Source organism: Serinus canaria, chromosome 3 (genome assembly GCF_022539315.1).
Source record: "Serinus canaria isolate serCan28SL12 chromosome 3, serCan2020, whole genome shotgun sequence".
Classification (NCBI taxonomy): domain Eukaryota; kingdom Metazoa; phylum Chordata; class Aves; order Passeriformes; family Fringillidae; genus Serinus; species Serinus canaria.
Genome location: NC_066316.1, coordinates 109,693,202 through 109,717,927, shown reverse-complemented (window position 1 = coordinate 109,717,927; position 24,726 = coordinate 109,693,202). Strand labels below are relative to the sequence as shown.

The 24,726-nt window shown below is 49.6% G+C and overlaps 2 protein-coding genes across 2 annotated transcripts; both read left to right on the top strand.

Moving 5' to 3' along the window:
* Window positions 1–4,380: 4,380 nt before the first annotated feature.
* Window positions 4,381–15,833, top strand: MCM3 (minichromosome maintenance complex component 3). Its single transcript, XM_018922464.2, has 17 exons — window positions 4,381–4,656; window positions 5,209–5,321; window positions 5,902–6,110; window positions 6,699–6,829; window positions 7,021–7,259; window positions 7,947–8,055; window positions 8,657–8,810; window positions 9,879–10,010; window positions 11,205–11,413; window positions 12,627–12,801; window positions 12,899–13,025; window positions 13,293–13,443; window positions 13,572–13,712; window positions 13,910–14,016; window positions 14,385–14,467; window positions 15,015–15,090; window positions 15,305–15,833. Exons 1-17 carry the CDS (start codon window positions 4,576–4,578, stop codon window positions 15,501–15,503), a joined length of 2,436 nt encoding a protein of 811 aa, XP_018778009.2. The 5' UTR covers window positions 4,381–4,575; the 3' UTR covers window positions 15,504–15,833.
* A 5,044-nt stretch (window positions 15,834–20,877) lies between these two features.
* LOC103823243 (interleukin-17F-like) lies at window positions 20,878–24,409 on the top strand. The gene is made up of 3 exons (XM_009098297.3): window positions 20,878–20,960; window positions 21,847–22,067; window positions 24,172–24,409. The coding sequence occupies exons 1-3, from the start codon at window positions 20,937–20,939 to the stop codon at window positions 24,407–24,409; spliced, it is 483 nt and encodes a 160-aa protein (XP_009096545.1). The 5' UTR covers window positions 20,878–20,936.
* The last annotated feature ends 317 nt before the right edge of the window (window positions 24,410–24,726 follow it).

Below are 24,726 nucleotides of genomic sequence, written 5' to 3'. Positions count from 1 at the left end.
AAGCTGGACCTCACTTGCTGAAGGGACCAGTGGATCCTGCCCCAGGGCTGAAAGCAGCTCCCAGAGATCCTGAGGAAGAGGCAGAGATGTTTTGCATACAAATGAACGATTTCCAGGCTTGAGGGTGGAGAAAATGAGAGAATAGGGAAAAAAAAAAAAAAAAAAGGAACCAGCTGTCACTGTCTTTAGTAACAGCCAGAAGTCATGAGAGCAGATGAGGAGACCAAAATAGCAACACTAAACCTCAGCTCTGTGTCTGGACCCTTCAGATTTCCCAGCAAATGTGGTTTGGTTGCCCCATTGCAGAGCTTTGTTGTTGATTCAGCCACTCCTCTGGTTTCATTTGGAATTCAGTTTTCCTTCTGCCCGCAGGCAGGGCCTGTGTGGGTTTGTTTTGGTTTTCTATTAATTGCTGTATTTTCCTCCTTCACAGCAGGAAAACAGGACGAGTCCCCGTGGGATCTGGAGTAGCTGTGCATCTCAGGAGCAGGACCCCAACAAGATTTTATGTTCCCATCACTGTGCTAGGGCCATGCTAGAGGCATCTGGGAGGAAAAACAAATCCATATACTCTGGGCTCCTACTCTGGGAAGGGAGAAGGTGGTTACAGCCCATCCAAACACACTGAAGGTCAGACCTTTAACTCCTTACCCACTTTTCTGTGCTCTCCTGGTGAGATACCAGCAACTGCCTGTGTCTTTCACTAAAGAAATATACACCCTGACAGTAGTTTTCCATGTTATTCTTCTCCACAATTAGGAAAAAACCACAAGAGCTAGAACTGTTTAAAGATTTACCAGAGTGTGTGGGAATAGCAAATAATTCAGGAAAATCATGTCAGAAATGCCTGAGCTCGGTGAAGATGCAATGGGGTGAAATTCTCCAGCCTATGTTAGGGGAAAGGACAGGAGAGAGGATTAAGAAGGGCTCCTTCAGCATTTGTGATGAGAGTCAGGACAACACTCTGCTTGTGAGAGTGAATTCATTCCCTGGTCAGGGCTCAGCTCCTGCAGCTTCAGGAGAGCCCAGTAAATATAAATCCCTTTAATCCCCTGGAAAATGTAGAATTTACCCTGGTAAAAACATCTCATAAGTGGTCTCACTTCTCCACATAATTTCAGTTCCAAAAAGTGATTTTTTTCCATTCTAAACATTGCATTCCATGTTATTATCCTTTTTTTTTTTAAATTACAAATAGATTTGAAACCTCCACTCCACTGTGTTGCTTGATGATCAGGTGACACTCTAGCGAATTTGGGATACTCTCCACCCATTTTTGGGGCTCTGAATGAGCCACAAGCCTCTCCCCTGCCCTTCATGGGTGGGTGAGGCAAGGCTACTCAGCAGCCAGGAAAGTGAATAGATGGCAACTTGCTAATTGCACTTTGGCTTGAAAATTGACATTTATATGAACTAAGATGAAAAAACTTAACAAAAACGACAGCAACAACAAAAAATCTCCACAACATCCCAGAATCTCAGAATGATCACAGGGTACCTTTAAACCTCAGAAACCAAGTACAGGTGGATGCTGGCACACAGAGGTGTAAGGAAGGGATGAGAAAATCCAGGCTGAGCGCTGTTAAAGAGTTCCATGTGCAGTTCACCCATGGAAATTGCTCCTGCATCCACACTTGATCCTTCTGTTCCTCTGCAAGCCCTCCAGACCCAGCCCTCTATGTGCTAAGTGCTTAATTCCCGTTTTTTCCAGTGGATAGGAAGTGCTAAATATCCCAGTGGGCTTGTGCTGCCTTTTCACCCCGTAACCTCCAGAATGCAGCAGGGAGGTGAACCCAGGGAGACCTTGGACACAATCCTGGGGAGTCCCAAAAGCCAGGGAAGGCTTCTTGCTTCTTCCCAGCCTTCTGCACCTCTCTCCATCCCTCTGTCCTCCTCGGCCTGCCCTGCTCCGATGAATTATTCAGGCAGCAGTTGCTATAGCGAGCTGCCATGAATAACAACAGCGCTATTTTTATCTCTCGCTCCTGTTACCTTTCGGCCAGGAGCGGGTGGGGCCCCGCCAGCTCCCGGCAGGAGGAAAACTGCAGCAATCCACAACGGGCTGGGATTCGTTCTGACCACCCAAATGTGGGTGAGGTCTTGTGCAATCCACATAGATGTGCCTGAATCCCACCCTGGTACCTGATCTGTGTTGAACTCAGGAGGTGTTTTGTACCATATCTTATTTTTTCCACCTATATTTTATCTGCAGCGGAGCACACAGAGTGTCCATTGCTGGATTTAATATTCTGCTTGCTGCAGAGAGAGAAAAACCATCTCAGAGGTGAAATCTTGAAACGGGTTCTGGCAATTTATATGGGATAAATCATATTTCCTTTGGGGACTTACAGAGATTCCTCCAGCCAGTTTAGATCCTCAGTGGGTGATGTGCCCATTTAAAAAAAAAAAAAACCAATAAAAGCCAAATATAAATACAAATATTATAAATATAACCATACCTATAATATAAATATAAATAACTATACACATAACTATAAACATAAATAATAAAATATAGAAATAGAAATAGAAATAGAAATAGAAATAGAAATAGAAATAGAAATAGAAATAGAAATAGAAATAGAAATAGAAATAGAAATAGAAATAGAAGTGCTAGGTGCACACCAAAGGTTTTCTCTGTTCATTCTTTGCACTTTCTCCACTCATGAAAACAAGAAATGGCCAACAAATCAGAGGGAAGGGGTGGATTTGAGGAGCAGCTGGAGGGAAATGGGTCCTGCTGAGTGTGCAGAAGCAGGGAAGCTATTCCAGCTGCAGGGAACGTCTCTGGAGCAAGCAGGGCAACCTGGAAGATTAAAGGGAAAAAAAGAAGAGAAATGGAAAGGAAAAAGAAAAGAAATGAAAAGGAAAAGGGAAAGAAGAAAAGAAAAAAAGTAAGAAAACAGCAATAAAGCATAAAATCCTTTATTTATGCCAACCTGCCAAACTGCATCAAATTATTCCAGAAGAGGGCTAAAAGGCCTAAAATTGAAACTCTGAACTTTCACTTTGACACAGAGCAATATGAAAAAAATCTCTCAGGAGCAGGACACATATCCAGGACTTGGGCTGTATGTATCCCAAGCCACAGAGTTGCCTGGCATTTCCAGGGAGGGATCTGATCCAGGAGCACAAGCAGAAAATGGGAAACGGGGCAAAGGCTGTTTCCTGCTCCTCTTCCAAAACACCAATTGCAGCTGCTCCCTCTGGAGAGATCAGGCAGTGGGAATTCTGTGCCTCAGGGTTTGCACAGCCCAGCAGACCCCGGAGTGAATAATTATTCCCAGGATTACTCTGGAAAAACTGCTGTGAGCTACAATATCCAGGGGACACGGCCATGGTATGCTGTGCTGATCAAAATAGTTTTGTCATGCTTTTTTATTCTTTTTCTATTTTTAAAGAGAGTTTAGATAAATATTTTTAAGGGATACTGTGATAGTTTTTTTAAGGGGGAGCAGCAGGTTTCCCTGTAGGCAGCAGCACCTTTTGATTCCTGCCTGCAACAGGAATTTCTTCCTCCTCTTAGGAGGCTTAAAGGAGGCTTGGAAAAAAGAGGGAAAGGGACTTTTTACACAAGCAGATAGTGACAGGACAAGGGAGACCGGTTTTTAACTTGCCAGTGGGTGGGGTTAGGTGGAATATTGGGGAAAAAATCCTTCCCTGTGAGGGTGGGGAGGCCCTGGAATAGAATTCCCAGAGAAGCTGTGGCTGCCCCTGGGTCCCTGGAAGTGTGCAAGGCCAGGTAGGGGCTTGGTGCAACCGGTTAGAGCGGGAGGTGTCCCTTGGGAGGTGGAATGGGATGGGCTTTAAGGTCCCTTCCAACGCAAATCTTTATTCCGGGATTCCGAGACACATCCAAAATCGCCTTTTCCATCCCAAATACCGCGGGACCTGTCGATTTTGTGCGGCACCCCCAAACTGCTGGAATCACATCGGGGCCACGTTAAAGGAAAAAGCAACGCCCACCCGAAAACACCCGGAAACGGGGCTCCCCAAAATACAATATAAAAAACAAAACCCTAAATTAGTTTTTAATTAGTTTTTAATTATTTTGGGGGGTTTTCTTGGTTTGGGATTCTATCTGGATGTTTTTGTTGTTTTCGTGTTTGATTTTTAAAATATTCCTTTTTTCCCTAAAGCGGCATTTTCAGTCCCTCGGTGACTCCCAAGAGCCGGAACTGGGATCGAATCCGATCCCCCGTACCCCGATATGACCCCGCCCCCTGCTCCACCCCTGCGCTTTGATAGGACAACTGTCATATCCGTCACTGTTTCGTCGTCCCATTGGCTGGCTCTGGGAGCTGCCGACCAATCAGCAGCGCTAAGGGGCGTGCCAGGGGTGGGTTCCCCGCGCGGTGGCGGGAAAGGAGCCGCGTTTGGCGCGAAACGGGAGCGCGGCGGGGGTGGATCGTGGGGCGTGAGCGGATCGCGGGCTCTGATCGCGGGGCCTGATCTGATCGTGGGGCGTGATCTGATCGCGGGGCCAGCCGGCTTCCCTCGGCTCTCACCGCCTTCCCCGGCAGCGGCAGCAGCGGCAGCAGCAGCGGCGGGATCCGTCCCAGGGCGGCCGGCAGAATGGCGGCGCCGGCGGGCGGGCTGGAGGACGCGGAGCTGCGGGAGGCGCAGCGCGATTACCTCGATTTCCTGGACGATGAGGTGAGACGAACTGGGAGGTGCGGGTGCTGCGTCCCCTGCATGCCACCCGGGGTTGGGGGACACCTGATCTGTGTCCCCATGTCCCCTCCCCTCTGTATCCTCGGGGACTGGGGAGCGTCTCATCCCTGTGCGCCCCCTCCCCATGTCTACTCCCGAAGTCTAGGAACACCTGGTCCCTGTGTCCGTCCGTCCCCTCTAATCCATGTCCCCGAGAGTTGGGAGCTACCTGATCCTCCCTGTCATGTACTCTAGGGGGTTGGGAGCCCCTGGTCCCTGTGTCCCTCCATTCCTCCCAAGGTTTAGGGAGCCCCTGGTCCCTGTGTCCCTCCATTCCTCCCAGGGTTTAGGGAGCACCTGGTCCCTGTGTCCTCCCATTCCTCCCGGGGTTTAGGGAGCACCTGGTCACTGTGTTGCCCCTTTCTGCTTAGCCGGTGGGATAAAGGGGATCCAGCTCTGCAGGTGTGGGCCCCTGGGGGGTTTTTCACACACACACAGGCTGACATGCAAAGCGAGTTGCTTTTTTGTGTGTCTTTCTGCCACTCCCACTTGCAGGAAGACCAAGGGATTTACCAGAGCAAGGTCCGGGACATGATCAGTGAGAACCAGTATCGGCTCATCGTCAACATCAACGACCTGCGGCGTAAGAACGAGAAGAGAGCCAGCAGGTGAGTGTGGGGCACCTGAGGACACCTGGGGCACTGGGCTTGAGAGGGCTTTCAGAGGTCCAGCCATCATTTGTCTCAAGAAAGCACCAAACCTCCTGTGATGAAAGCCTGGGCCTCCCCACCCTCCCAAGGAACAATTACTTCCCAATATCCCATCTAACCCTTCCCTCTGGAGGCATGAAGCCATTCCCCCATGTCCTCTCCTTCCATGCCCTTGTCTCAAGTTCCTGTCCAGCTGTCTTGGAGTGCCTTTAGGCACTGGAAGGGATTCTAAGGTCTTCTCTTCACCAGGCTGAGCAACCCCACTTCTCTCAGCCTTTTTGAGGATGCTCAGGAATATTTTGGACCAGCCTTGCCAGTGTGGCCAGGGTCATGTGAGGCTTTCTAGATAGGCTTGGAATTATTCTCCTCCTGGAGAATAATTGGTTGGTGCCAGTGCACCTCACGCAGAGCTATGATGGACTTCAGTTTTTTTTCACCTCCTGCTCCTGATAAACTTGTGGAGCAAGCAGGGGTGTGGGAAAAAGCATTGATGAGGAAGGGGTTGACCCACCTGCTTTGTCACCTCCCTGTGCTGCAGGCTCCTGAGCAATGCCTTCGAGGAGCTGATTGCCTTCCAGCGTGCCCTGAAGGATTTCGTTGCCTCCGTTGATGCCACCTACGCCAAGCAGTATGAGGACTTCTACATCGGGCTGGAGGGCAGCTTTGGCTCCAAGCACGTGTCCCCACGGACACTGACAGCCTGTTTCCTCAGCTGCATCGTCTGCGTGGAGGGCATCGTGACCAAGTGTGAGACTGGGGGACACGCAGGGGCTGCGAGTGTGGAGAGGAGAGGGGTTTGCTGTGGAGGAGCTGGAACCCTCCAGGAGCAGTGGTGTGGAGAGGGACTTGGGACAAGGATCTGGAGGGACAGGACAAGGGGCAATGGCTTTACACTGACAGAGTGTAGGATTAGATGGGATACTGGGGAGGAATTTTTCCCTGTGAGGATAGGGAGGCCCTGGCACAGGTTGCCCAGAGAAGCTGTGGCTGCCTCTGAATCCCTGGAAGTGTCCAAGGCCAGCTTGGAGGGGGCTTGAAGCAACCTGAGATAGTGGAAGGTGTCCCTGCCCATGGCAGGGAGTGAAACTGAATGATCTTTAGTATTCCTTCCAATTCAAACCACTCTGTATCCTGGCAACCTGGGCCAGGGAGCTTGGCTGAAGGTCTTGAGTGTTAGGATGGTCTTTAAAATCAGCCAGTCCTGCCCATGTTTGACAGTGAGTTGTGACCCAAATAATTTTAATGTTGGAGACCCTTTTGGGTCTTTTTGGGGGCTGTCTGCTGACAGAGGGGTGGGACATCCCAGCCCCTAACTCCTCTCTTTTCCAACCCCAGGCTCTCTGGTGCGTCCCAAAGTTGTCCGGAGTGTCCATTATTGCCCAGCTACCAAGAAAACAATTGAGCGCCGGTACACAGACATGACCTCCCTGGATGCTTTCCCATCCAGCTCCATCTACCCTACAAAGGTGAGGTGAAGCAGCAGCAGGTTCCTCTTGGGAGAATGTGCCAGCTTCAGTATGGAGCTGCTGAGCCACAGCCTCTGGTCCTGCTGAACAACCCTTACCAGCAGCCCTGTGCAGGGTGGGTGATGCACCCTGTGTCCTCCCTGCTCTCCTGAAAAACTGTGCTCAGTTTTTCATTTGGGTTCCTGCTTTAGGATGAAGAGAACAACCCGCTGGAGACAGAGTTTGGCCTCTCTGTCTACAAGGACCACCAGACCATCACCATCCAGGAGATGCCTGAGAAGGCCCCAGCAGGGCAGCTGCCACGCTCGGTGGACGTGGTTCTGGACGATGACCTGGTGGACAAGGTGAAGCCTGGGGACCGCATCCAGGTGGTGGGCACCTACCGCTGCCTGCCAGGGAAGAAAGGGGGCTACACTTCAGGCACTTTCAGGTGGGTCTTCCTGGGGCTTCAGCCCTCTCACCCTGTTTGGCTGAGTCTCTGGAAGGTGAGATCTGGCAGGTGGCTTTGACCCATCAGAGAGTTGGGTCAAACAGTGGCTTAAATCACTTGGCAGTGGTTTGCACTTTGATCCTATTTACAAGATATGCTGAGTTGGTAAGGATCATTGAGTCCAGTTCCTGGCCCTGCATAGAACACCCCAGCAATGCCACCATGTACAGCCCTGAGAGCATTGTCCAAACTCTTCTGAGCTCTGGCAGCCTTGGGGCTGTGCCCATTCCTTGGGAAGCCTGGTGATTGACTGACCACCCTCTGGTGGAAGAACCTTTCCCTGATATCCTAAACAGACTTGACCTGATCCAGTTCCAGCCATTCCCTTGGGTCCTGTTACTGGTCACCAGCACCCAATTGGTGCCACTTCTCCACTTCCCCTCATGAGGAAGCTGTAGACTGTAGACACAATATGCAGCTGTGACTTCCAGCTGTGCCCAGAAGAGTTTGGATGCTTTTAAAAGATGCTCTAGTGATGGTCCAGCACAGTCAGATTAAGGGTGCTACAGCTGTCAAAGCTTCCCACCCCCTTCCAGGGCTTCCTAGAGCAAGTGATGGGCCTGTGGCAGTTTCTGCTGTGTCTCTGTGAGATTTGCAGAGCTGACCACAGCTGTGTCTCTTCTCCAGGACCATCCTCATTGCTTGCCATGTGAAGCAGATGAGCAAAGACCTCCGGCCTCTCTACTCTGCTTCAGACGTGGCCAAGATCAAGAGATTCAGCAAGAGCCGCTCCAAGGTATCTGTTTTGTCTCCAGGCATGAAGTTTCAGCTTGGCATGTGGCTAAGGAGGTTCTTGTTGGGTTGCAAGTAGCTTTTCAAGCCTCTTAGCAGGTTGTTGGATTATCTAACTAATTTTCTTTCAATTTTATGCTTAGACTGTGATCAGGCCCTGTTATTTTTCTTGCTGCTTCTGAACTGCTTGCAGAGCATCCTTCCTCCTGGCAGCTCTGCTGTGTTTTGACCCTACCAGCAGGTTTCCGGGGAATTTGCTTTGCAGGACAAACACCTCTTTTCTCACCCCAGACTGAGGTAGTGGGGTTCTGCCCCAGCTTCTCCTGCTCAGAGCTTTCCTTTGTAGCACAGAGAGTAGCAAGCCTTGCTCTCACTGCTTCCAGTGTTTGTTTGGGTGACAGTGATGGTTCTGGACTTCAGATAAATCCCACTGTGGAAGAAAACTTTATCCAACAGCCTTCTCCTTTCCAAATAATTTTCATCCATGTGGCTCTGTGATAGGAATAAGCTGAAAATTGGGCTGAAATGCTGTTTTGAAGTATTGCTTGTTCTTGCTTGCTTGCTCCAGCCCATGTGACAGGCCATACTTTGCCTCTTCTGCCTAGGATATCTTTGACCAGCTGGCCAGATCCCTGGCTCCCAGCATCCATGGGCACGAGTATATCAAGAAGGCCATTCTCTGCATGCTCCTGGGAGGGGTGGAGAAGATCCTGGACAACGGGAGCCGCATCCGGGGAGACATCAACATCTTGCTGATAGGTCTGAGAGGACTGGGCAGAGGCACCCTTGGTTGGTGGTGTTGGGGGTGAGGGAAGGTTCTGGATTTAGTTTTGTGGAGTAGATGAAGTTAGAAGGACATCTGGGAGGTTCCTGGTCCAGGGATGTGTGCAGGGCTGAGCTGGTGTCAGTGGTAAGCCAGGTTGCTTTGGGACATGTCCGGTTGGTTTTGAACATGTCCAGGGAAGGAGATGTGTCCAGAAGAGGAGTCATGAGCACAAGAAAAGTGTGGACCTGTTAGAAAGAGTGCAGAGGAAACCTTGGAGAAGAGTGCAAGGAGTGGACCTCCCCTGCTCTGGAGCCAGGCTGGGAGAGCTGGGGTGGTTCAGCCTGGAGAAATCTCTAGGGACATCTTGGAGCCCCTTCAAGTGCCTAAAGGTGATCCAGGACAGCTGGAGAGGGACTTGGGACAAGGAGCTGGAAGGACAGGACAAGGGGGAATGGCTTCCCGCTGCCAGAGGGCAGGGATAGATGGGAATTTGGGATGGAATTCTTGGCTCTGAGGGTGGGGAGGCCCTGGCACAGGATACCCAGAGAAGCTGTGGCTGCCCCTAGATCCCTGGAAGTGTCCAAGGCCAGGTTGGACAGGACTTGGAGCAACATGGGGTAGAGGAAGGTGTCCCTGCCTACAGCAGAGGGTGGAATGAAGTGACCCTTAATGTCCTTTCCAACCCAAACCAATTCCATGGTTCTAGGGGTTTCCATGACCTCTGTGAGACATTATCCCAGTGTTTACCCATGGTCAAGGAGATTTTTTTTGTTGTTGTTTCTGCTGTCCCATTGGAGTTTCCTATATTCTGAACTGTCCCCCTCTTCTTGTCCTATCCCCATCACCTCAAGTCTCTTATCTCCATCTTCCCTATTTCCTCACATGGAAGAAGTGGGACGATCATCTGCCTACATTATTTTATAAAGTCTGAATAAAACCCTTCTATCCCCTTTCCCTTCCACCGGCCCCTGCTCTGAACGCCCCCAAACCAGACACAGGGTGATGGTGCAGTTGTTATCCAGGGGATGAGCTATTCCTAAACATGCCATTCTCCATCCCAGGAGACCCTTCTGTGGCCAAGTCCCAGCTGCTGAGGTACGTGCTGAGCACAGCACCCCGGGCCATCCCCACCACCGGCCGGGGCTCCTCCGGCGTCGGCCTCACCGCTGCCGTCACCACGGACCAGGAGACAGGTGAGGAGCACTGGGGTGATGGCTGTCAGCTCCTGGCAGGGACTCTGTGACATCCAAGGCTGCTCATCTCAATGATCTGGGAGGCCTTTTCCAGCCTTAGTGATTTTATGATGTTAGTTCTGCAGTGACACTTGCAGGACCTGTTCCATCAGAAGCTTTATGTTACTGATCATTCTGGAATCATAGGATCCTGTGTTTTGGGATATTTTTTCCACCTCTCTTAGGTGGTGGTTTTCTTTACTCTTCTTCCACTTGGTGCCACATCTGAGGGCTAGTGTGGAAACCCAGGGCACCAGGAGTATTTCTCTGTCTGCTCTGGGGTGCCCTTACCCCCAGGGGAGCACTGACTTTGACTCTCATTCATGGAGAAAGTTTCCTAGAGTTCAAGATAGACTAGAATCCACGAAAGTGTGAAATAGATTATAGAGGTGTGTCACTTGGTGAGAAATTTAGGTTTTGGGATTTTTAGTATGTTGTGGATGGAAGCAAGATGGAGGGCACAGGGTGTTGTTCTGAGTTTCTTCTTCATGCTTCTTCTTCCTTCTCCATGAGTTTGGGTGGCATTTTGTAATTGGGCAGAAAAGTCCCCATTGTGGGCTCTTTGGGGTAAAAGAGAAAATAATCGTTGGTGTCAGTTCTTAATTGGATAGTTTAGTCTTAAAAGACCTTGTAACAAGAGAGAGTTAGCCATTTTGTGCCTTCTAATGAAAAGACCTTGTAACAAGAGATTGTTGGCCATTTTGTGCCTTCTAATGAAAAGCTGCCCAACTCACAGTAATGAGACTGTTTTACTGATAAGAAATGTTAAACACTTGAGTCTGAACACAAATTACTGTCTCAAATGCCTTCAATCCAGACCCAGAGAAACCGACTGAAACCCCCACAGGCTGGCAGCAGCCTTCCTCATGGGAACACATTCCTGACCCTAACCCTTTCCCTAAGCATTCTCTGCTGTAGAGTTGGGTCAGAGAGCAACCCAGAAGGATTCTGCAGCTCCTTGAGGTTCACCCTCATCCCAGGGGTGATGGGTATGGCAGGGTAGGGATGTGTAGAGCCACTGTGGGTTGGCTGACCCTGTTTTTCCCCCATCCCATCCCATCCCATCCCATCCCATCCCATCCCATCCCATCCCATCCCATCCCATCCCATCCCATCCCATCCCATCCCATCCCATCCCATCCCATCCCATCCCAGGGGAGCGGCGCCTGGAAGCGGGAGCCATGGTGTTGGCCGACCGGGGTGTGGTGTGCATCGACGAGTTCGACAAGATGTCCGACATCGACCGCACGGCCATCCACGAGGTGATGGAGCAGGGACGGGTCACCATCGCCAAGGCCGGCATCCAGGCCCGCCTCAACTCCCGCTGCAGCGTCCTGGCTGCTGCCAACCCCGTCTATGGCCGGGTGAGTGCTGCTGTTACCCTTCCCTGGAGAAGGTGAATTCCAAAAGATCCCCCATGTTATAACAGCCTCCTTGAGCCAGGCTAATAAGCTCTTGGAGGACTATAATAACACACCCAAGATAGCTCAGCTACCCTTGGAGGTATAAAAATCAGCAGAACAGCTCCTGTTGCAGTGTTGGAAACAAAAAGGTTTAATAAAAAGCAAAATAACAGAGAAAAACCGAGCCAGGTGCAGGAGGTCTTTGCTCCTGGTAAAAACACCTCACAAAAGCCATTAGTTTCTTTGTTCATTCCTTTTTCTAGTAAATTGCCCAGGTGGGACTTTTTGGCTTCTGTCCAATTAGCTTTCCTTAAGTTTGAGGTGAAGTCCCCCAAGTCCTATGAGGTGTCTTTTTCAGCTAATCGAGGAGAAACCTTCTGGCCTTCTTTCCTTTTTGAGGGGACAAAGGATAGTTTTGTCACTCCATCAACAGTGAGCACATTCCTATACCCCTAAACAAGTGACTTGGATGAGTGGCACAGCAAAGACCTTGTTGGTCTGGTGTCTGTTGTGGTCATGGCTTTGCTGGAGGAGAGAGGAGCTCCTGGGGTTTCTCACCATGTTTTGAGTGTTGGGGCAGCCCAGTGGACCCTCATGCTGATGATGAGCCTCAGTCTTTGTGTCTGATCAGGGATTACAAAAAATACTTGTTTTCCTTGGAAATACGAGCCTTGCAGGATGGGGAGAAGAGGTTGTACTGCTGCAGTAGGCTGGGTTTGGTGTGGTATCCATCCATCCATCCATCCATCCATCCATCCATCCATCCATCCATCCATCCATCCATCCATCCATCCATCCATCCATCCATCCATCCATCCATCCATCCAGCCAGCCAGCCAGCCATCCAGCCATCCAGTCAGATCCACATCCAGCCATCCAGCCATCCATCCATCCAGCCATCCATCCAGCCATCCATCCATCCATCCATCCATCCATCCATCCATCCATCCATCCATCCATCCAGCCATCCATCCATCCATCCATCCATCCATCCATCCATCCATCCATCCATCCATCCATCCATCCATCCATCCATCCATCCATCCATCCATCCATCCATCCATCCATCCATCCATCCTCTTAGGCCTGGCCCAAGGAGGTCCTCCCAACCTCCCTGGCAGCCGGGACTGGCCAGTGGGGCTCTCCTGTAACCCCTCACGCTGTCCTTCCCCAGTATGACCAGTACAAGACCCCCATGGAGAACATTGGCCTGCAGGACTCCCTGCTCTCCCGTTTTGACCTGCTCTTCATCGTGCTGGACCAGATGGACCCTGAGCAGGACAAGGAGATCTCAGACCACGTCCTGCGGATGCACCGCTACCGCAACCCCAATGAGCAGGATGGGGATGGTGAGTCCCATCCCTCCTCAGCCAAGGGATGAGCCCCTTGGTGGCAGCTCTTGCTTCAGAGAGTAAAATCCTATTCTCTGTACATTCCCCTTTCCAGCCATGCCCCTGGGCAGTGCTGTGGAGATGCTGGCTACAGATGACCCTGACTTCATTCAGGAGGAGGAGCAGGAGCTGCAGGTCTATGAAAAACACGATGACCTCCTGCACGGGCCCAACCGCCGCAAGTGAGTCCTTCATCCTCTGGAGCTCCCTGAGGGTGTCCAGCACTGTGGGTTCATGGGTTTGGCCTTAGTATCCAGACAGTGCCAGCGATACTCCAGCTGATCCATGGGTAGGATGCTAAGGGAGCCTTGCTTGATCTCTTGTGCCAGGCAGGTGGGCAACAACTGGAGCTGAATTCCCTACACACCTGGATACCCCTGGAGGGGGTATAAATGGATGGGAAGCCCATCCCCACTGTGGCTAATGTGGATATACGTGCATTCCTGCAGGGAGAAGGTTGTCAGCATGGAGTTCATGAGGAAGTACATCCATGTAGCAAAGATGATCAAGCCCGTGCTGACCGAGGAGGCGGCGAGCTACATTGCGGAGGAGTATTCCCGCCTGCGCAGCCAGAGCGAGATGAACTCAGATGTGGCCAGGGTGAGCCCTGGGATCAGCTCCTTCTTGGGCCAGGAGGAGGGAAACTGAGGCACAGCCCTCTCTTCTCGTGAGTGTTTTCCACCTTGGCCTTGTGAGGGTCACACAGACACCTCTCTCTGTCCCCCCAGACCTCCCCCATCACAGCCCGGACCCTGGAGACCCTGATCCGCCTCTCCACAGCCCACGCCAAGGCCAGGATGAACAAGACTGTGGATATGCAGGATGCTGAGGCAGCTCTGGAGCTGGTGCAGTTCGCCTACTTCAAAAAGGTGGGGGAAAAGTGTCCCTCTGTTCCCAGGGGATCGTGAGATTGGAAAAGGTTGGGCTTGGTGCATGCTGGTGTGAACTTCCCTGGACACAGTGTGGGATCAGGCCACCGCTTTGGGATTTTGGGTGATTGGGGTTGGTCCCTAAAAGCAGCTTGAGTGAAAATGAGGTCTGAGTCCATCCTGCCTTTGCCACACAGGTGCTGGAAAAGGAGAAAAAGCGCAGGAAGCCAGTGGAGGATGACTCGGAGACTGAGAAAGAGGAAGATCAGGAGTCGCAGGACAAGGAGGAGCGCAAGACAAGGAGGTAGGAGCCACAGCAAGGGAGTGGGAGGGACACAGTGCAAAGGGCACCAGCCTCTTCTGAGGTTGCCATGGGCCTTGGGGCCCACTCCACGTTTTGCTCAGCCAGGTGGTTTGTCCCACCCTATTTGTAGTAGAGGGACACCATGATTTAATGGACAAAGAGCTGGCTGGATAGCACTGGCACAGGTTACCCAGAGAAGCTGTGGCTGCCCCTGGATCCCTTGAAGTGTCCAAGGCCAGGTTGGACAGGACTTGGAGCAACATGGGATAGAGGAAGGTGTCCCTGCCCATAGCAGAGGGTGGAACAGGATGATCCTTAAGGTCCCTTCCAACCCAAGCCCTTGGGTGACCCCTCCTTCTCCTTCCCAGAAGGAAGAAGGCGCGCACAGAAGGCGAGGAAGGCTCCTACGACCCGTACGACTTCAGTGATGCTGAGGAGGAGATGCCACAGGGTGAGTCCCTGGATTTGGTGACACCTGGCTCCTTGAGGGTGCTGCTGGGTCTGCACAGTCTGGGGAACAGCAATGCTGTTGGCACCTGTGGTTCCTGGTGTGGTACACTGCCATTCAGAGCCACACATCCATATGGGACAGGGTTAGATGGGATATTAGGAAGGAATTCTTGGCTGTGAGGGTGGTGAGGCCCTGGCACAGGTTCCCAGAGAAGCTGTGGCTGCCCCTGAATCCATGGAAGTGTCCAAGGCCAGGTGGGATGGGCCTTGGAGCAACCTTGGATAGTGGAAGGTGTCCTTGCCCATGACAGGGGTTAGAACTGGATGATCTTTATAAAGTCCCTTCCTATATAAAGTCCCTTCTTACCCAAAACATTTTGTGGTTCTGTTGCTGATTATTTTTTTTTCCATCCACCTCTAAACCACAGCATAAATAACAGTATTGGGAGGCAGTTTGGCATCACCCCCCATCCTGAGCCTAGTACTTTTGTTCTCTGGGTGCTTGGTCACCAGGCTCAGGGTGAAGGTAACTCTTCCTTCTGCTCCAGTTCAGGCACACCCTCCGAAAACACCTGAAGCCTCAGGAGCTGGTGAAGGGAAGAAGGTGGAATTGTCTGAGCCAAGGTGAGTGGGAGCTGTCCCTGTGTGTCCACCTCCCCCAGTGGCTCCAGGCTGCTGTCCCATGCTGGAGGTGCATCTGTGATGCTCCCAGCTCCAGCTTTGGCTTTGCTCCTGAGTGCTGCTGCTCGAATGGGGAAGGGCTGAGGCATCTTAGGCTGGGAACAAGTGGAAGGGTTTTTCTGTATTCTCCAAGGGTGATTCCTTCTCCTCTGACCAGGTTGAAAGCATTCAAGGCTGCTCTCCTGGAGGTGTTCAAAGCCTCCCATGCCCAGTCTGTGGGCCTGAAGAGCGTGATGGAATCCATCAACCGCGACAACCCCGAGCCCTTCTCGGCCGCAGAGGTGAAGGTGGCCCTGGCCCACATGCAGGATGACAACCAGATCATGGTGTCTGATGACATTATCTTCTTAATCTGAGCCTCTGGGTGGAGGAGCCCAAGTTGTTTATGGACTCTCAGCCTGGAGATTCTTCGTGTTTGAATGCTTCATGTGGCTGAGCTGGATTTTGGGAGCTCAAGTCTGTGCACTTCCTTGCTGTGCATTTCTGGCACTAAAGAAAAGAGCCACGAGCTCTGGAAGTTTTGCTGACATCAGGGTGGAGTATTCAGGGTGGAGTATTTGGGAAGAGGTTTCTGCAAGGAGACGAAAGGAAAAACCTAGGAACAAATTGTCAGTGTTTTTAATGTATTATTTTTAGCTTTGGTGTTCCAGCTTTTAAATAAAAAAATACCTGGATTAAGGAAAAGAGCATTCAGTAGTGGTGATATGAAGCAATATGAGAGCTCCACTGTTACTGAAGCTTTTATTTCCCCCTTTGTTTTTCCATTTTGCCCCTATTATATACCCTAGATCTGCTTGTCTCACAGGGAGAGGTGCCTAAAGCCTGTCCTATTGGTTCTGCCCTTCCCACCCATCATGTGGAGGTTGATTCCTGGCAATGGAGGGCCAGGTGCAGTCGGATCTGATCCACTGCCCATGGGGCAGCTTGAATTTCCAGATTTCACACCCCTGATGGGGCATTTTGCCCCCAGGGAAGGAACCTGGAAGGTCTCAGAGCTGCCCAGGAAATGTGTCCCTGGCATAGATGGATTTCATCTCCTCCTGCCTTTAGCCTGGGATCATGTCCTGGGGATGGCAAACTTTCAAGAAAAGCTGAACACACAATCAGACCAGTTCTGGCTGCTTGTGGTCCAGAGCTGCTGAAGGTTTGGGGTTTTCTTTAGTTTCTTTTTCTTTTGGCTTTATGAGTTTGAGTGTCAGAGAAACCCCTGAAAAGGTTTGCTGTTGTCACTGCCTATCTCCAGACACTTGCACAGCTCCCTTCTTTCTGGGTGCCATAAATCTTTATTTGGGTTATAAAAATGTCTCTATTGTTCACCCCGTGACTGGTGTTTGGATGTAGAATTCCCACTTGTGGGGGTACAGCTGCACTTACACATGTGGGATTTGTGCTGCTGTGGAAGGACTTCAGCTGCAGGGTGAGCTCTAAAAGCCAGATTTTGGAGCTCCTCTCGTGCAGCGCAGCTGTGACAGCAGGGTTGGAGGGGATTTTGCATTTTTGCAGTCTAAAGATCTCTGGGTGTGTGTATTGTGCTGTACAGAGCAACCTCGGACCTTCAGGCAAGGTCTGGCTCAAAACTGCTGGAAGTTAAACACAGATCCTCTTCTCTGGAGATGGGATGGGAGAGCTGGGATTGTTCAGTCTGGAGAGACTTAAGAGCCCCTTCCAGTGCCTAAAGGGCCTCCTAGAGAGCTGGAGAGGGACTTGGGACAAGGGATGGAGGGACAGGACAAGGGGAATGGCTTTTCACTGCCAGAGGGCAGGGATAGATTGGATACTGGGAAGAATTTTTTCCCAGATTTTTTTTCAGGGGGAGGCCCCTGAATCCCTTGAAGTGTCCAAGGCCAGGCTGGATGGGACTTGGAGCAACCTGGGCTAGTGGAAGGTGTCCCTGCCCTTTCCATAATTCCATGATTTTGTGTTTTCCCTGCCTTTACAGCTGGGGAACCAATACTGAATTTCCCGTGAGAGAACACCAGGAGGAGCTCCAGGGTAGAGAAATCTTGTCCATTCCCTATCCTGTAGCGCAGGACTGTCTGTAGGCTGTGGGTGACTCCCATCCCCCGTGTGCTGGTGGCCACCTCGGTACACCCTTTGCAATTGGAAGAGGGTCTGTTGACAAAGGAAAAACTGCCAAAGGTGGCTGGAGAGGCAGGAGCAATCTGCTGGAAGTACAAGCCGTGTCCTGTGCTGCAGCTGAAATTTTTATTTGACCCTGTCACCTGGAGATTTTGGAGGCTATGATTTCAGCTTTTAGCTGCTGCAGGCTGTGGAAGGTCCTCTGAGGACCTGGTCTTGTGGAAAGTGTCCCTGCCCGTGGCAGGGGGTGGGACTGGATGGTCTGTAAGGTTCTTTCCAACCCATATTATTCTGTGATTCAATCTCCATGAAGACCTGAACCTAAGTGTGTAACATATCCTGCAGTGCAAACAGTGCTGTGTCCTTATAGGAACTCAAGAGTAGATGAGTTCTTGTAAGTGGAATTAAAATACTCTTTCATCTCCAAGTCCCCATCCCTGCTCCAAGCCCTGGATGTGTCAGAGGGAAAAGCTTTTTGTGATAACTTTATATTCCTATATATAAAGAAAAAAAATCCCCCCTGTGAGGGTGGGGAGGCCCTGGCACAGGGTGCCCAGAGAAGTTGTGGCTGCCCCTGGATTCCCTGGAAGTGTCCAAGGCCGGCTTGGAGGGGGCTTGGAACAGCCTGGGATAGTGGAAGGTGTCCCTGCCCATGGCAGGGGATTGGAACTGGATGATCTTTAATGTCCCCTCCCACCAGAGCCATTCTGTGATTCTAGGAATAAAAGTATTTTTCCTCCTTTGTGATGATTCATGTTTGGTGGCCTCTTTTCAATGAAATTTTTTTAGTGAACTTCAAATCAAGTTCAATTGTAGGAAATTCTGGGTCAAAGAGGGAATCCCTTCTGAAGTTACAAGCTGCTGAAGACACAAGAAGTGAGTGGAAAGTGGTGGTGGGGGTTCATAACCTGGTGTTTGGTGTGGTAACGTCATTGCTTTGTCACAAGCAACCATTTCCACTCAACCCCGTTCCTTCACAATCCAGCCCATTTTCATGGCAGTGCCCTTTCCTTTCACGGTGAACGCTCAGGGGGAAAAAAAGGAGGTCAGCTTCTGGGCTAAAAAAAGTGGATTTCTGGTAATTCTACCCTCTCTTGCTCCTCCACGCTCTGTGTCTCATCTCAGCAGATGCACTGGTGAATATTTGGGACAGTCAGACTAGGAACAGAATGTGTCACAGCACTGGTGTTGCCTCGGGTGGATCGGGTAACCTGAAATGTGACAAATGTGCAGGAGGAGAGTGGCTGGGCTCTGAGCTGTCGGTTGAACCAGACCACAAAGTCATGACGACATCCTGCAGTGATGTAAAGCATCAGTCACTGGAGATTTCTGCTGCTGTGATTCAAGGCAGGTGACAGAGCAGGCACCATCAGTCCCTTCTCCTTGGAAAGTTCTGTGAATTTGAAAGAGGTTTCTGATTTTTTTTTTTTTTTGTAGGACTGAAAATGTCATGAATCTGTTGATTTCTTGGATGACTGAACATGAATTTGTGTGAAGAGTCCCGCTCTTTAGTCCTTTGCTTCCAACTTGGCTACATAGCTTTGGGAAAAGTTTCTCTCAGGGCTTTTCTCCACAAATAAACTTCATCAGGTTGTTATGTGGTTTTTTTTTTTTTTTTTTCTGCCATAAAAATAGCTTTTACTCCCAAAGAAACCTGCTGGTGCTCCAGGGAAACACCACATGCACCAGCTTTCCGGTTGGTGGCTGCTCCTTTCTGGCTCACAGGCTGCAGAATCCTGTTTCCCCTTCCATTTTCATGCCTGCCCCTCCTATTAATTATTAAGTGAGGACTGTGTGATTGAGAGGGATTAAATCTTCCTTGAACACAAAGGAACAGGACCAGGTGGAGGGATTCAAATGAAGTTTCTGACCCAGCTCTTTCAGGGCTGATCAAGGATGATGGTCATCCAAGTCCCACCATATCCCCCATGAGTGCCACCAGACAAGTCAGGAGTGGCTTTCCTCAAACCACCTTGCTGGCTACAGGGCCATGGGACTTATTAGAGTGTTCTGGGATTGTACAGGATTTATGGGATGTACAGGAGCAGGAGCAAAGTGTGCAAAGGAAAGGATAAAGGTGGATCAGTAAGAAACTGTGTGTGTGGGAGTGCTAAAGTCTCAGGGGTCTCTGTGGTCATGATGACCTCGAGATGTGTTAGAGGGTCTCATTTCCCAGCCCGGCAGCTGAAGAAGGAGTCAGGATTCTTCTGTTCTCGTTCTCAAGGTTGTTTATTATTTCTGATCTACAACATTCTTTCTCTGACCTGCTGAGATCTGTCCAGCACGTCGGTTCATGGCACGCTGCCCACCTTCAGGGCAGTGTTATCTTTTATACTAAAAACCACGTGGACTTTATTTACAATAATTTCCCAATACCTATCACCTATGTTAGGCAGCGTGTTTCTACTCTAAACCAATCTAAAAGTACCAACATCACCCAGAAGATGGAGGCTAAGAAGAAGAAGGAGAAAGACAGGACACGCCCAGATTCCTCCATCTTGCCTCCTGAACCCCCATTCTAAAAACCCCAAAATTCTACATTTTCACCCTGTGATAAATTCACTATCATTCTACTCAAACCCCTGTGGCTTGTAACTCCTCGAACAAAGCTGGTAATTGTTTCCATGGGTTAAAATCGAAGGCACAGGTGTTTTTGACCCTGTGCCAAGGTCTCTGAGCCCCCTGCCAGGGTCTCAAGTCCTCCAGGGCAGCCAGAGGAATGTCCTGGGTTCCAACACTAAAGATATCAAGATGGACTAGTTCCAGAATATTCCATACGTCTGGGCCCTTCCTTGTGCTCCAGCCCCATTCACCACCATGTATGTCCAGGAGCCCAACCAGGAGAAATGCTGCTCCAAGGTCCACCCAGTTTACAGGGCCAGAGAAAAGACAAAAGACCAATATTCCAACAGCACACCACAGCAGGGACTGGGAGTCAAAGCTGAGCCGGAATGGGGCTCCTGGTGAAGGTGGTCAGGGCCCTAACAGGGCATGTATGAGTGTTCAGAATTCTCCACAATGTATCACCACAGCAGGAAGGCATCCCAGCTCCTGGTGCCCTGATAGCCCCCAGAAGGAATTCCCCATGGCACTTATTCTTCCCCTGCCCAGTCCCTGCTGGACACAGGGATCCCTAACATGAGCTGGGTGTGGATTGTGCAGTTGAAGGGAGGTTAAATGGTGAAGTTCCATGTCCTGCTCTCATTTTGAAGTCCCTGCTGGGTGCCTGGCTTTGCAGCTCACTGATCTCTGCTGTTGGGCTTGTTTGAGGCACGTGGAAGTGCATCCACATGACTTTGTGGCAAAAGAACACTATTATTAGAAAGAAGGTGGTGGAAAGGAGTGAAAAAAAAAAAAACAAACCAAAAAACACCTGCCTAAACAATTTTTTAAAAAATTTTCTTTCCTTATCTCTTGATCTGCCTAAATAAATGCTATTGGCTGATTTGGGATGCTGGTAGTAGTATTTGCCCTTCCCTTTTTTGGAGGTAGATGGGAGGAAGTGGGCTAAAAATTGCAATATCAGCTCCTAACCTCAGGTCAGGTAAGCCAGCTGTGCTGCAATGGAAAGGGTGGCAGTGCCTCAGCTTTGCTATAAAATGGAGAGCACAACTGTCTTTGAGACACAAGCAGGGTTGAAAGGGTCTCAGAGAAGAAGAACTCCTTGTCCTGTTGCCCTAACATCTACCCAAAGCAGCAGGGAGGTTACCATGGCTTTCGGGAGCTCTGCTGGGGTAAGTACTTATATCTAAAATAAAGGATAAAATGTATTTGCTGCAAGAGAGAAAGCAGGGTGCAGATCTCCTGATTTGTACAGAAAACTCTTTTAGCCTTGCTGGGAGTTGAATGGGATGCTGGGTGTGTCTGATGCAGCTGCTTGGTGAGTGAGTGACAAGGGTGCGGTGGACTATCCATTATTTATTTATCTCACTCATCAGCACTGCTGATATGGGATTGGCAGAGTCCTTTTCACAGACAACATGTTGTCAAAATTTCTGAAATTTCACTGTGGATACCCTGGCATTTGAATTTCAACCTGGCTAGCATTTGCAGCTCTGTCAGCTCCTGTGATTTTCTTAAATGCCCTGCATTTATTTTGTCTTCTCTTTAGGAACTGGTCTTAATGAGCCTTGTGTTTCCCTTTCAGTTTAGGATATTCTATGCTTCCATCATTTACTAAAACTCTGCCTACTGGAAATGGCCCAAGAATCCCAGATTTTCTTGGGAAAAGGGCTATTTCCAGCAGATGGCTGTGGGTGGCCAGTTTTTACTGTCCTGAGAAAGCCATGGCTGGGCAAGGTTTTAGGCTTAGGCACAGGGGTCAGCCGAGTCCTTATCCAGTTTTTAGATGAAAAGATGGTGCTGTATGACCACAGAATAGGATCTTCATAGCTTGTTGGACAGATGCTTTTCTTGGTGCAGAATCAATTATAAACCAGAATTTAAATCAGAGTTTAGCATCAGTTATGATGAGTTTTATTAACATCATTTTGCTATTTGCTCATCTTGGCCCATTTCACACAAACATAAGTATGAAGATGGTCCAGTCTAACCAAGACTTGGCCCTTTGTGCTTTCTCTTTCCTGACTGGGCAGAACTAACAACCTTTCTCTCCCCCAGTTCAGATCACTGGTTTTGGTGCTGGTTTTAGCCCTGACTGTGAGGAGCTCCCCCCACAGAAAGGCTGGTGCCTCTGCCAGGCTGAGGGAAGGTTGCCCAAACCAAAAGAATCCCAAATTCCCCACAACAGTGGATGTTGACATCCGGATCAGCAACTCAGATCATGCCTTTGGGATGGTCCATGATGTCAGGAACCGGTCTCTCGCTCCTTGGGATTACAGGTAACTGTTCAGTTGTTCTCTAAATTGTGAGGGCTGTGCCACACCCCAGATGGCTTCTTGTGGTGGCTGTGGTTCATTCTCAGTGTATGCCCAGAGTCCCATGAATATGGTTCTGATGTTGGCTGAGATTTCTTCAAGAGAAACTGTTTGCTGTGCAAGGGGCTATCACTGGAATGGTTTCTAATCATCTTGCCAGTCTTTATCAATCACGGAATCATTAAGGCTGGAAAAGCCCTCTGAGGTCTTGGAGTCCAACCATTCCCCCAGCACTGCCAAGGCCACCACTGACCCATGTCCCCAGGTGCCACCGCATGCACATGGCTTTTAAAGCCCTTCAGGGATGGTGATTCCTCCACCTCCCTGGGCAGTTGTGCCACGCCTTAACAACCCTTTCAGGGAAGAAATTTTTCTTAATATCCAATATAAACCTTGTCTGGAGCAACTTGAGGCAGTTTCCTCTTGTCCCTTTTTCCCTGGGAGTGGAGTCCGACCCCCCTGGCTGCCTCCTCCTGTCAGAGAGTTGTGCAGAGCCAGACCCTCAGCCTCTTTTTCTCCAGGCTGAGCCCCTTTGCCAGCTCCTTCAGCTGCTTTTGGTGCTCCAGACCCTTCCCCAGCTCCTCTGAGTAGCTGTCTAACCCCTCTGCCCCAAGCCTGTAGTTCTGCATGGCGTTGAAATAATAATGAAATTAATTATTCCTCTAGGAAAAGAATGATGTGAGTACATTGACATTTCACATTTTCCTAACAGAAAGAAACATCTAAATGCTGAAATTAAAACCAAACAAAAATGAATAGGGCAGCTGTGAGTTCTGTATTATTTAACCCAGCTCCACTCCATTCATCAGCTCCTAAAGAATAGAACAGCAATATTACCCTGCCAGTGCTGACTCCATTTCTAGGAAATCATTGTGAAACCCTTGAGGATAAGGAAATCCTTTGTGTCTCAAAGTGAGAAAGCACAGGTTAAATAGGATGATGGAAACATAAACAAGATCCTACCAGACCACAATGTCCAAGTGTGTGGTATTTTTGGGGTTCCCCATCGTGGGGAGGAAAGATAAATTTGAATTTATGTCTTTAGAAGGCTAATTTATTATTTTATCATATTATATTATATTATATTAAAGAATGCTATACTAAAACTATACTTAAGAATAGAGAAAGGATACTTACAGAAGGCTTAACAAGACATTAATGAAACACCCGTGACTCTCCAGAGCCTTGACACAGCTGGCAGTGATTGGCTATTAAGTCAAAACAATTCACATGTTGGATAAACAATCTCCAACCACATTCCAAAGCAGCAAAACACAGGAGAAGCAAATGAGATAATATTTGTCTTAGTTTCAAAAGACAGGTGTTTGCTAAGGAGGGCAGGAGCCACCCTTGAAATGGAGAATGTAAACCCCCACCCACCCCCACCCCACTTTTCCAAATTGCTATAAATTTCAAATTAAGGGTCTCTCAGGCAAAAAATATGGGAGCAGGGAATAATAGTTTTTAACAGGGAAGAAAAAAAAAGGTAAACAATGCAGTAAACCAAAACAACACTGACAGAGTCAGAACACAACCTGACACCCTGCGGGTCAGGGTTATGGTAGCAATCCAGTTGGAATTGTGGCTGCAGCCCTCCTGCAGTGTCAGGTGTAGAAATCCTGTAGAAAAGGGTGCAGTGTTCCTCTGAAGATCCAGGGGAAGAGAGCAGCTGTTCCTCTGGGAAATCCAGTGGAGAAGCTGTGTTGATATTCCAGAATCTCCAGGTTATATCTGGGTAGGAATGCTTGGCTCCTCCCTCTGGACTCACATCTACCAATGGGATTCTGTAGCTCTTATCAGTCATGCAGTGACATTTAATAGCCTGTTATCAGCAGATGTCTCCCCAGTTGTGGAAGAGATAAGGAAAACTGCCAACTTAACAAAAGACAACTGCCTTACAGATGGCAAACAGAATACAATTTGCTCGACAATCCAGGAGAACATTGTTTTCCTTTTTCTTTGAGGCTTCTCAGCTTCCCAGGAGAAAAAAATCCCGGTGAGGAGATTTTTCCAGAAAAATAAAACAGCAACTCAAGTGCTTAAATCAGTTTTGTGTCCCCATTCCCAGGCTGGACGAGGATCCTGACCGCTTCCCGCGGGTGATTGCCGATGCCCAGTGCCGCCTGTCGGGCTGTGTGACCCCCCTGGGGCAGGAGGACCACAGCCTCAACTCGGTGCCCATCCAGCAGCAGATCCTGGTGCTGCGGCGGGAGCAGAGGGGCTGCGTGCCCTCCTACCGCCTGGAGAAGAGAATCATCACCGTGGGCTGCACCTGTGTCACCCCCGTCATCCAGCACCAGTCCTAGCAGCAGCCATCAGGGCAGGCAGCGTTGGGAAGAGGGAGTAAATCCCATAAAAATCTCACAGCTGCCAGCCTCGCACTCCAGGAATTCAACTCATCATTCCTCTTCCAAATCTGAGCAAATTGTCTCCTGAAAGTTGTGATTCTTGCTGTTGTTCGTTTATGGGTTTCAGCACTGGTAGCTGGTGGTGGAGGGGAGGAAGAATTTTATTTGTGGCCCCAAGCAGTGAGAGGAGAAAGCAGTGCTTTTTAAAAATTTATTTTCCATTCACCGTGGTTTATATCAGTTTGGTGAACCAAATTAATTATCATTTCTGAAGT

What these genes read in the sequence shown, in the direction of transcription:
- MCM3 (XM_018922464.2), top strand. Translation starts at nt 4,576, where the DNA reads ATGGCGGCGCCGGCGGGCGGGCTGGAGGACGCGGAGCTGCGGGAGGCG. An exon ending in GCTCCATCTACCCTACAAAG is followed by an intron (nt 6,830 to 7,020) that starts GTGAGGTGAAGC and finishes TTCCTGCTTTAG; the next exon opens with GATGAAGAGAACAACCCGCT. An exon ending in AGTTCGCCTACTTCAAAAAG is followed by an intron (nt 13,713 to 13,909) that starts GTGGGGGAAAAG and finishes TTTGCCACACAG; the next exon opens with GTGCTGGAAAAGGAGAAAAA.
- LOC103823243 (XM_009098297.3), top strand. Translation starts at nt 20,937, where the DNA reads ATGGCTTTCGGGAGCTCTGCTGGG. An exon ending in CTTTCGGGAGCTCTGCTGGG is followed by an intron (nt 20,961 to 21,846) that starts GTAAGTACTTAT and finishes TCTCTCCCCCAG; the next exon opens with TTCAGATCACTGGTTTTGGT. An exon ending in CTCGCTCCTTGGGATTACAG is followed by an intron (nt 22,068 to 24,171) that starts GTAACTGTTCAG and finishes CCCCATTCCCAG; the next exon opens with GCTGGACGAGGATCCTGACC.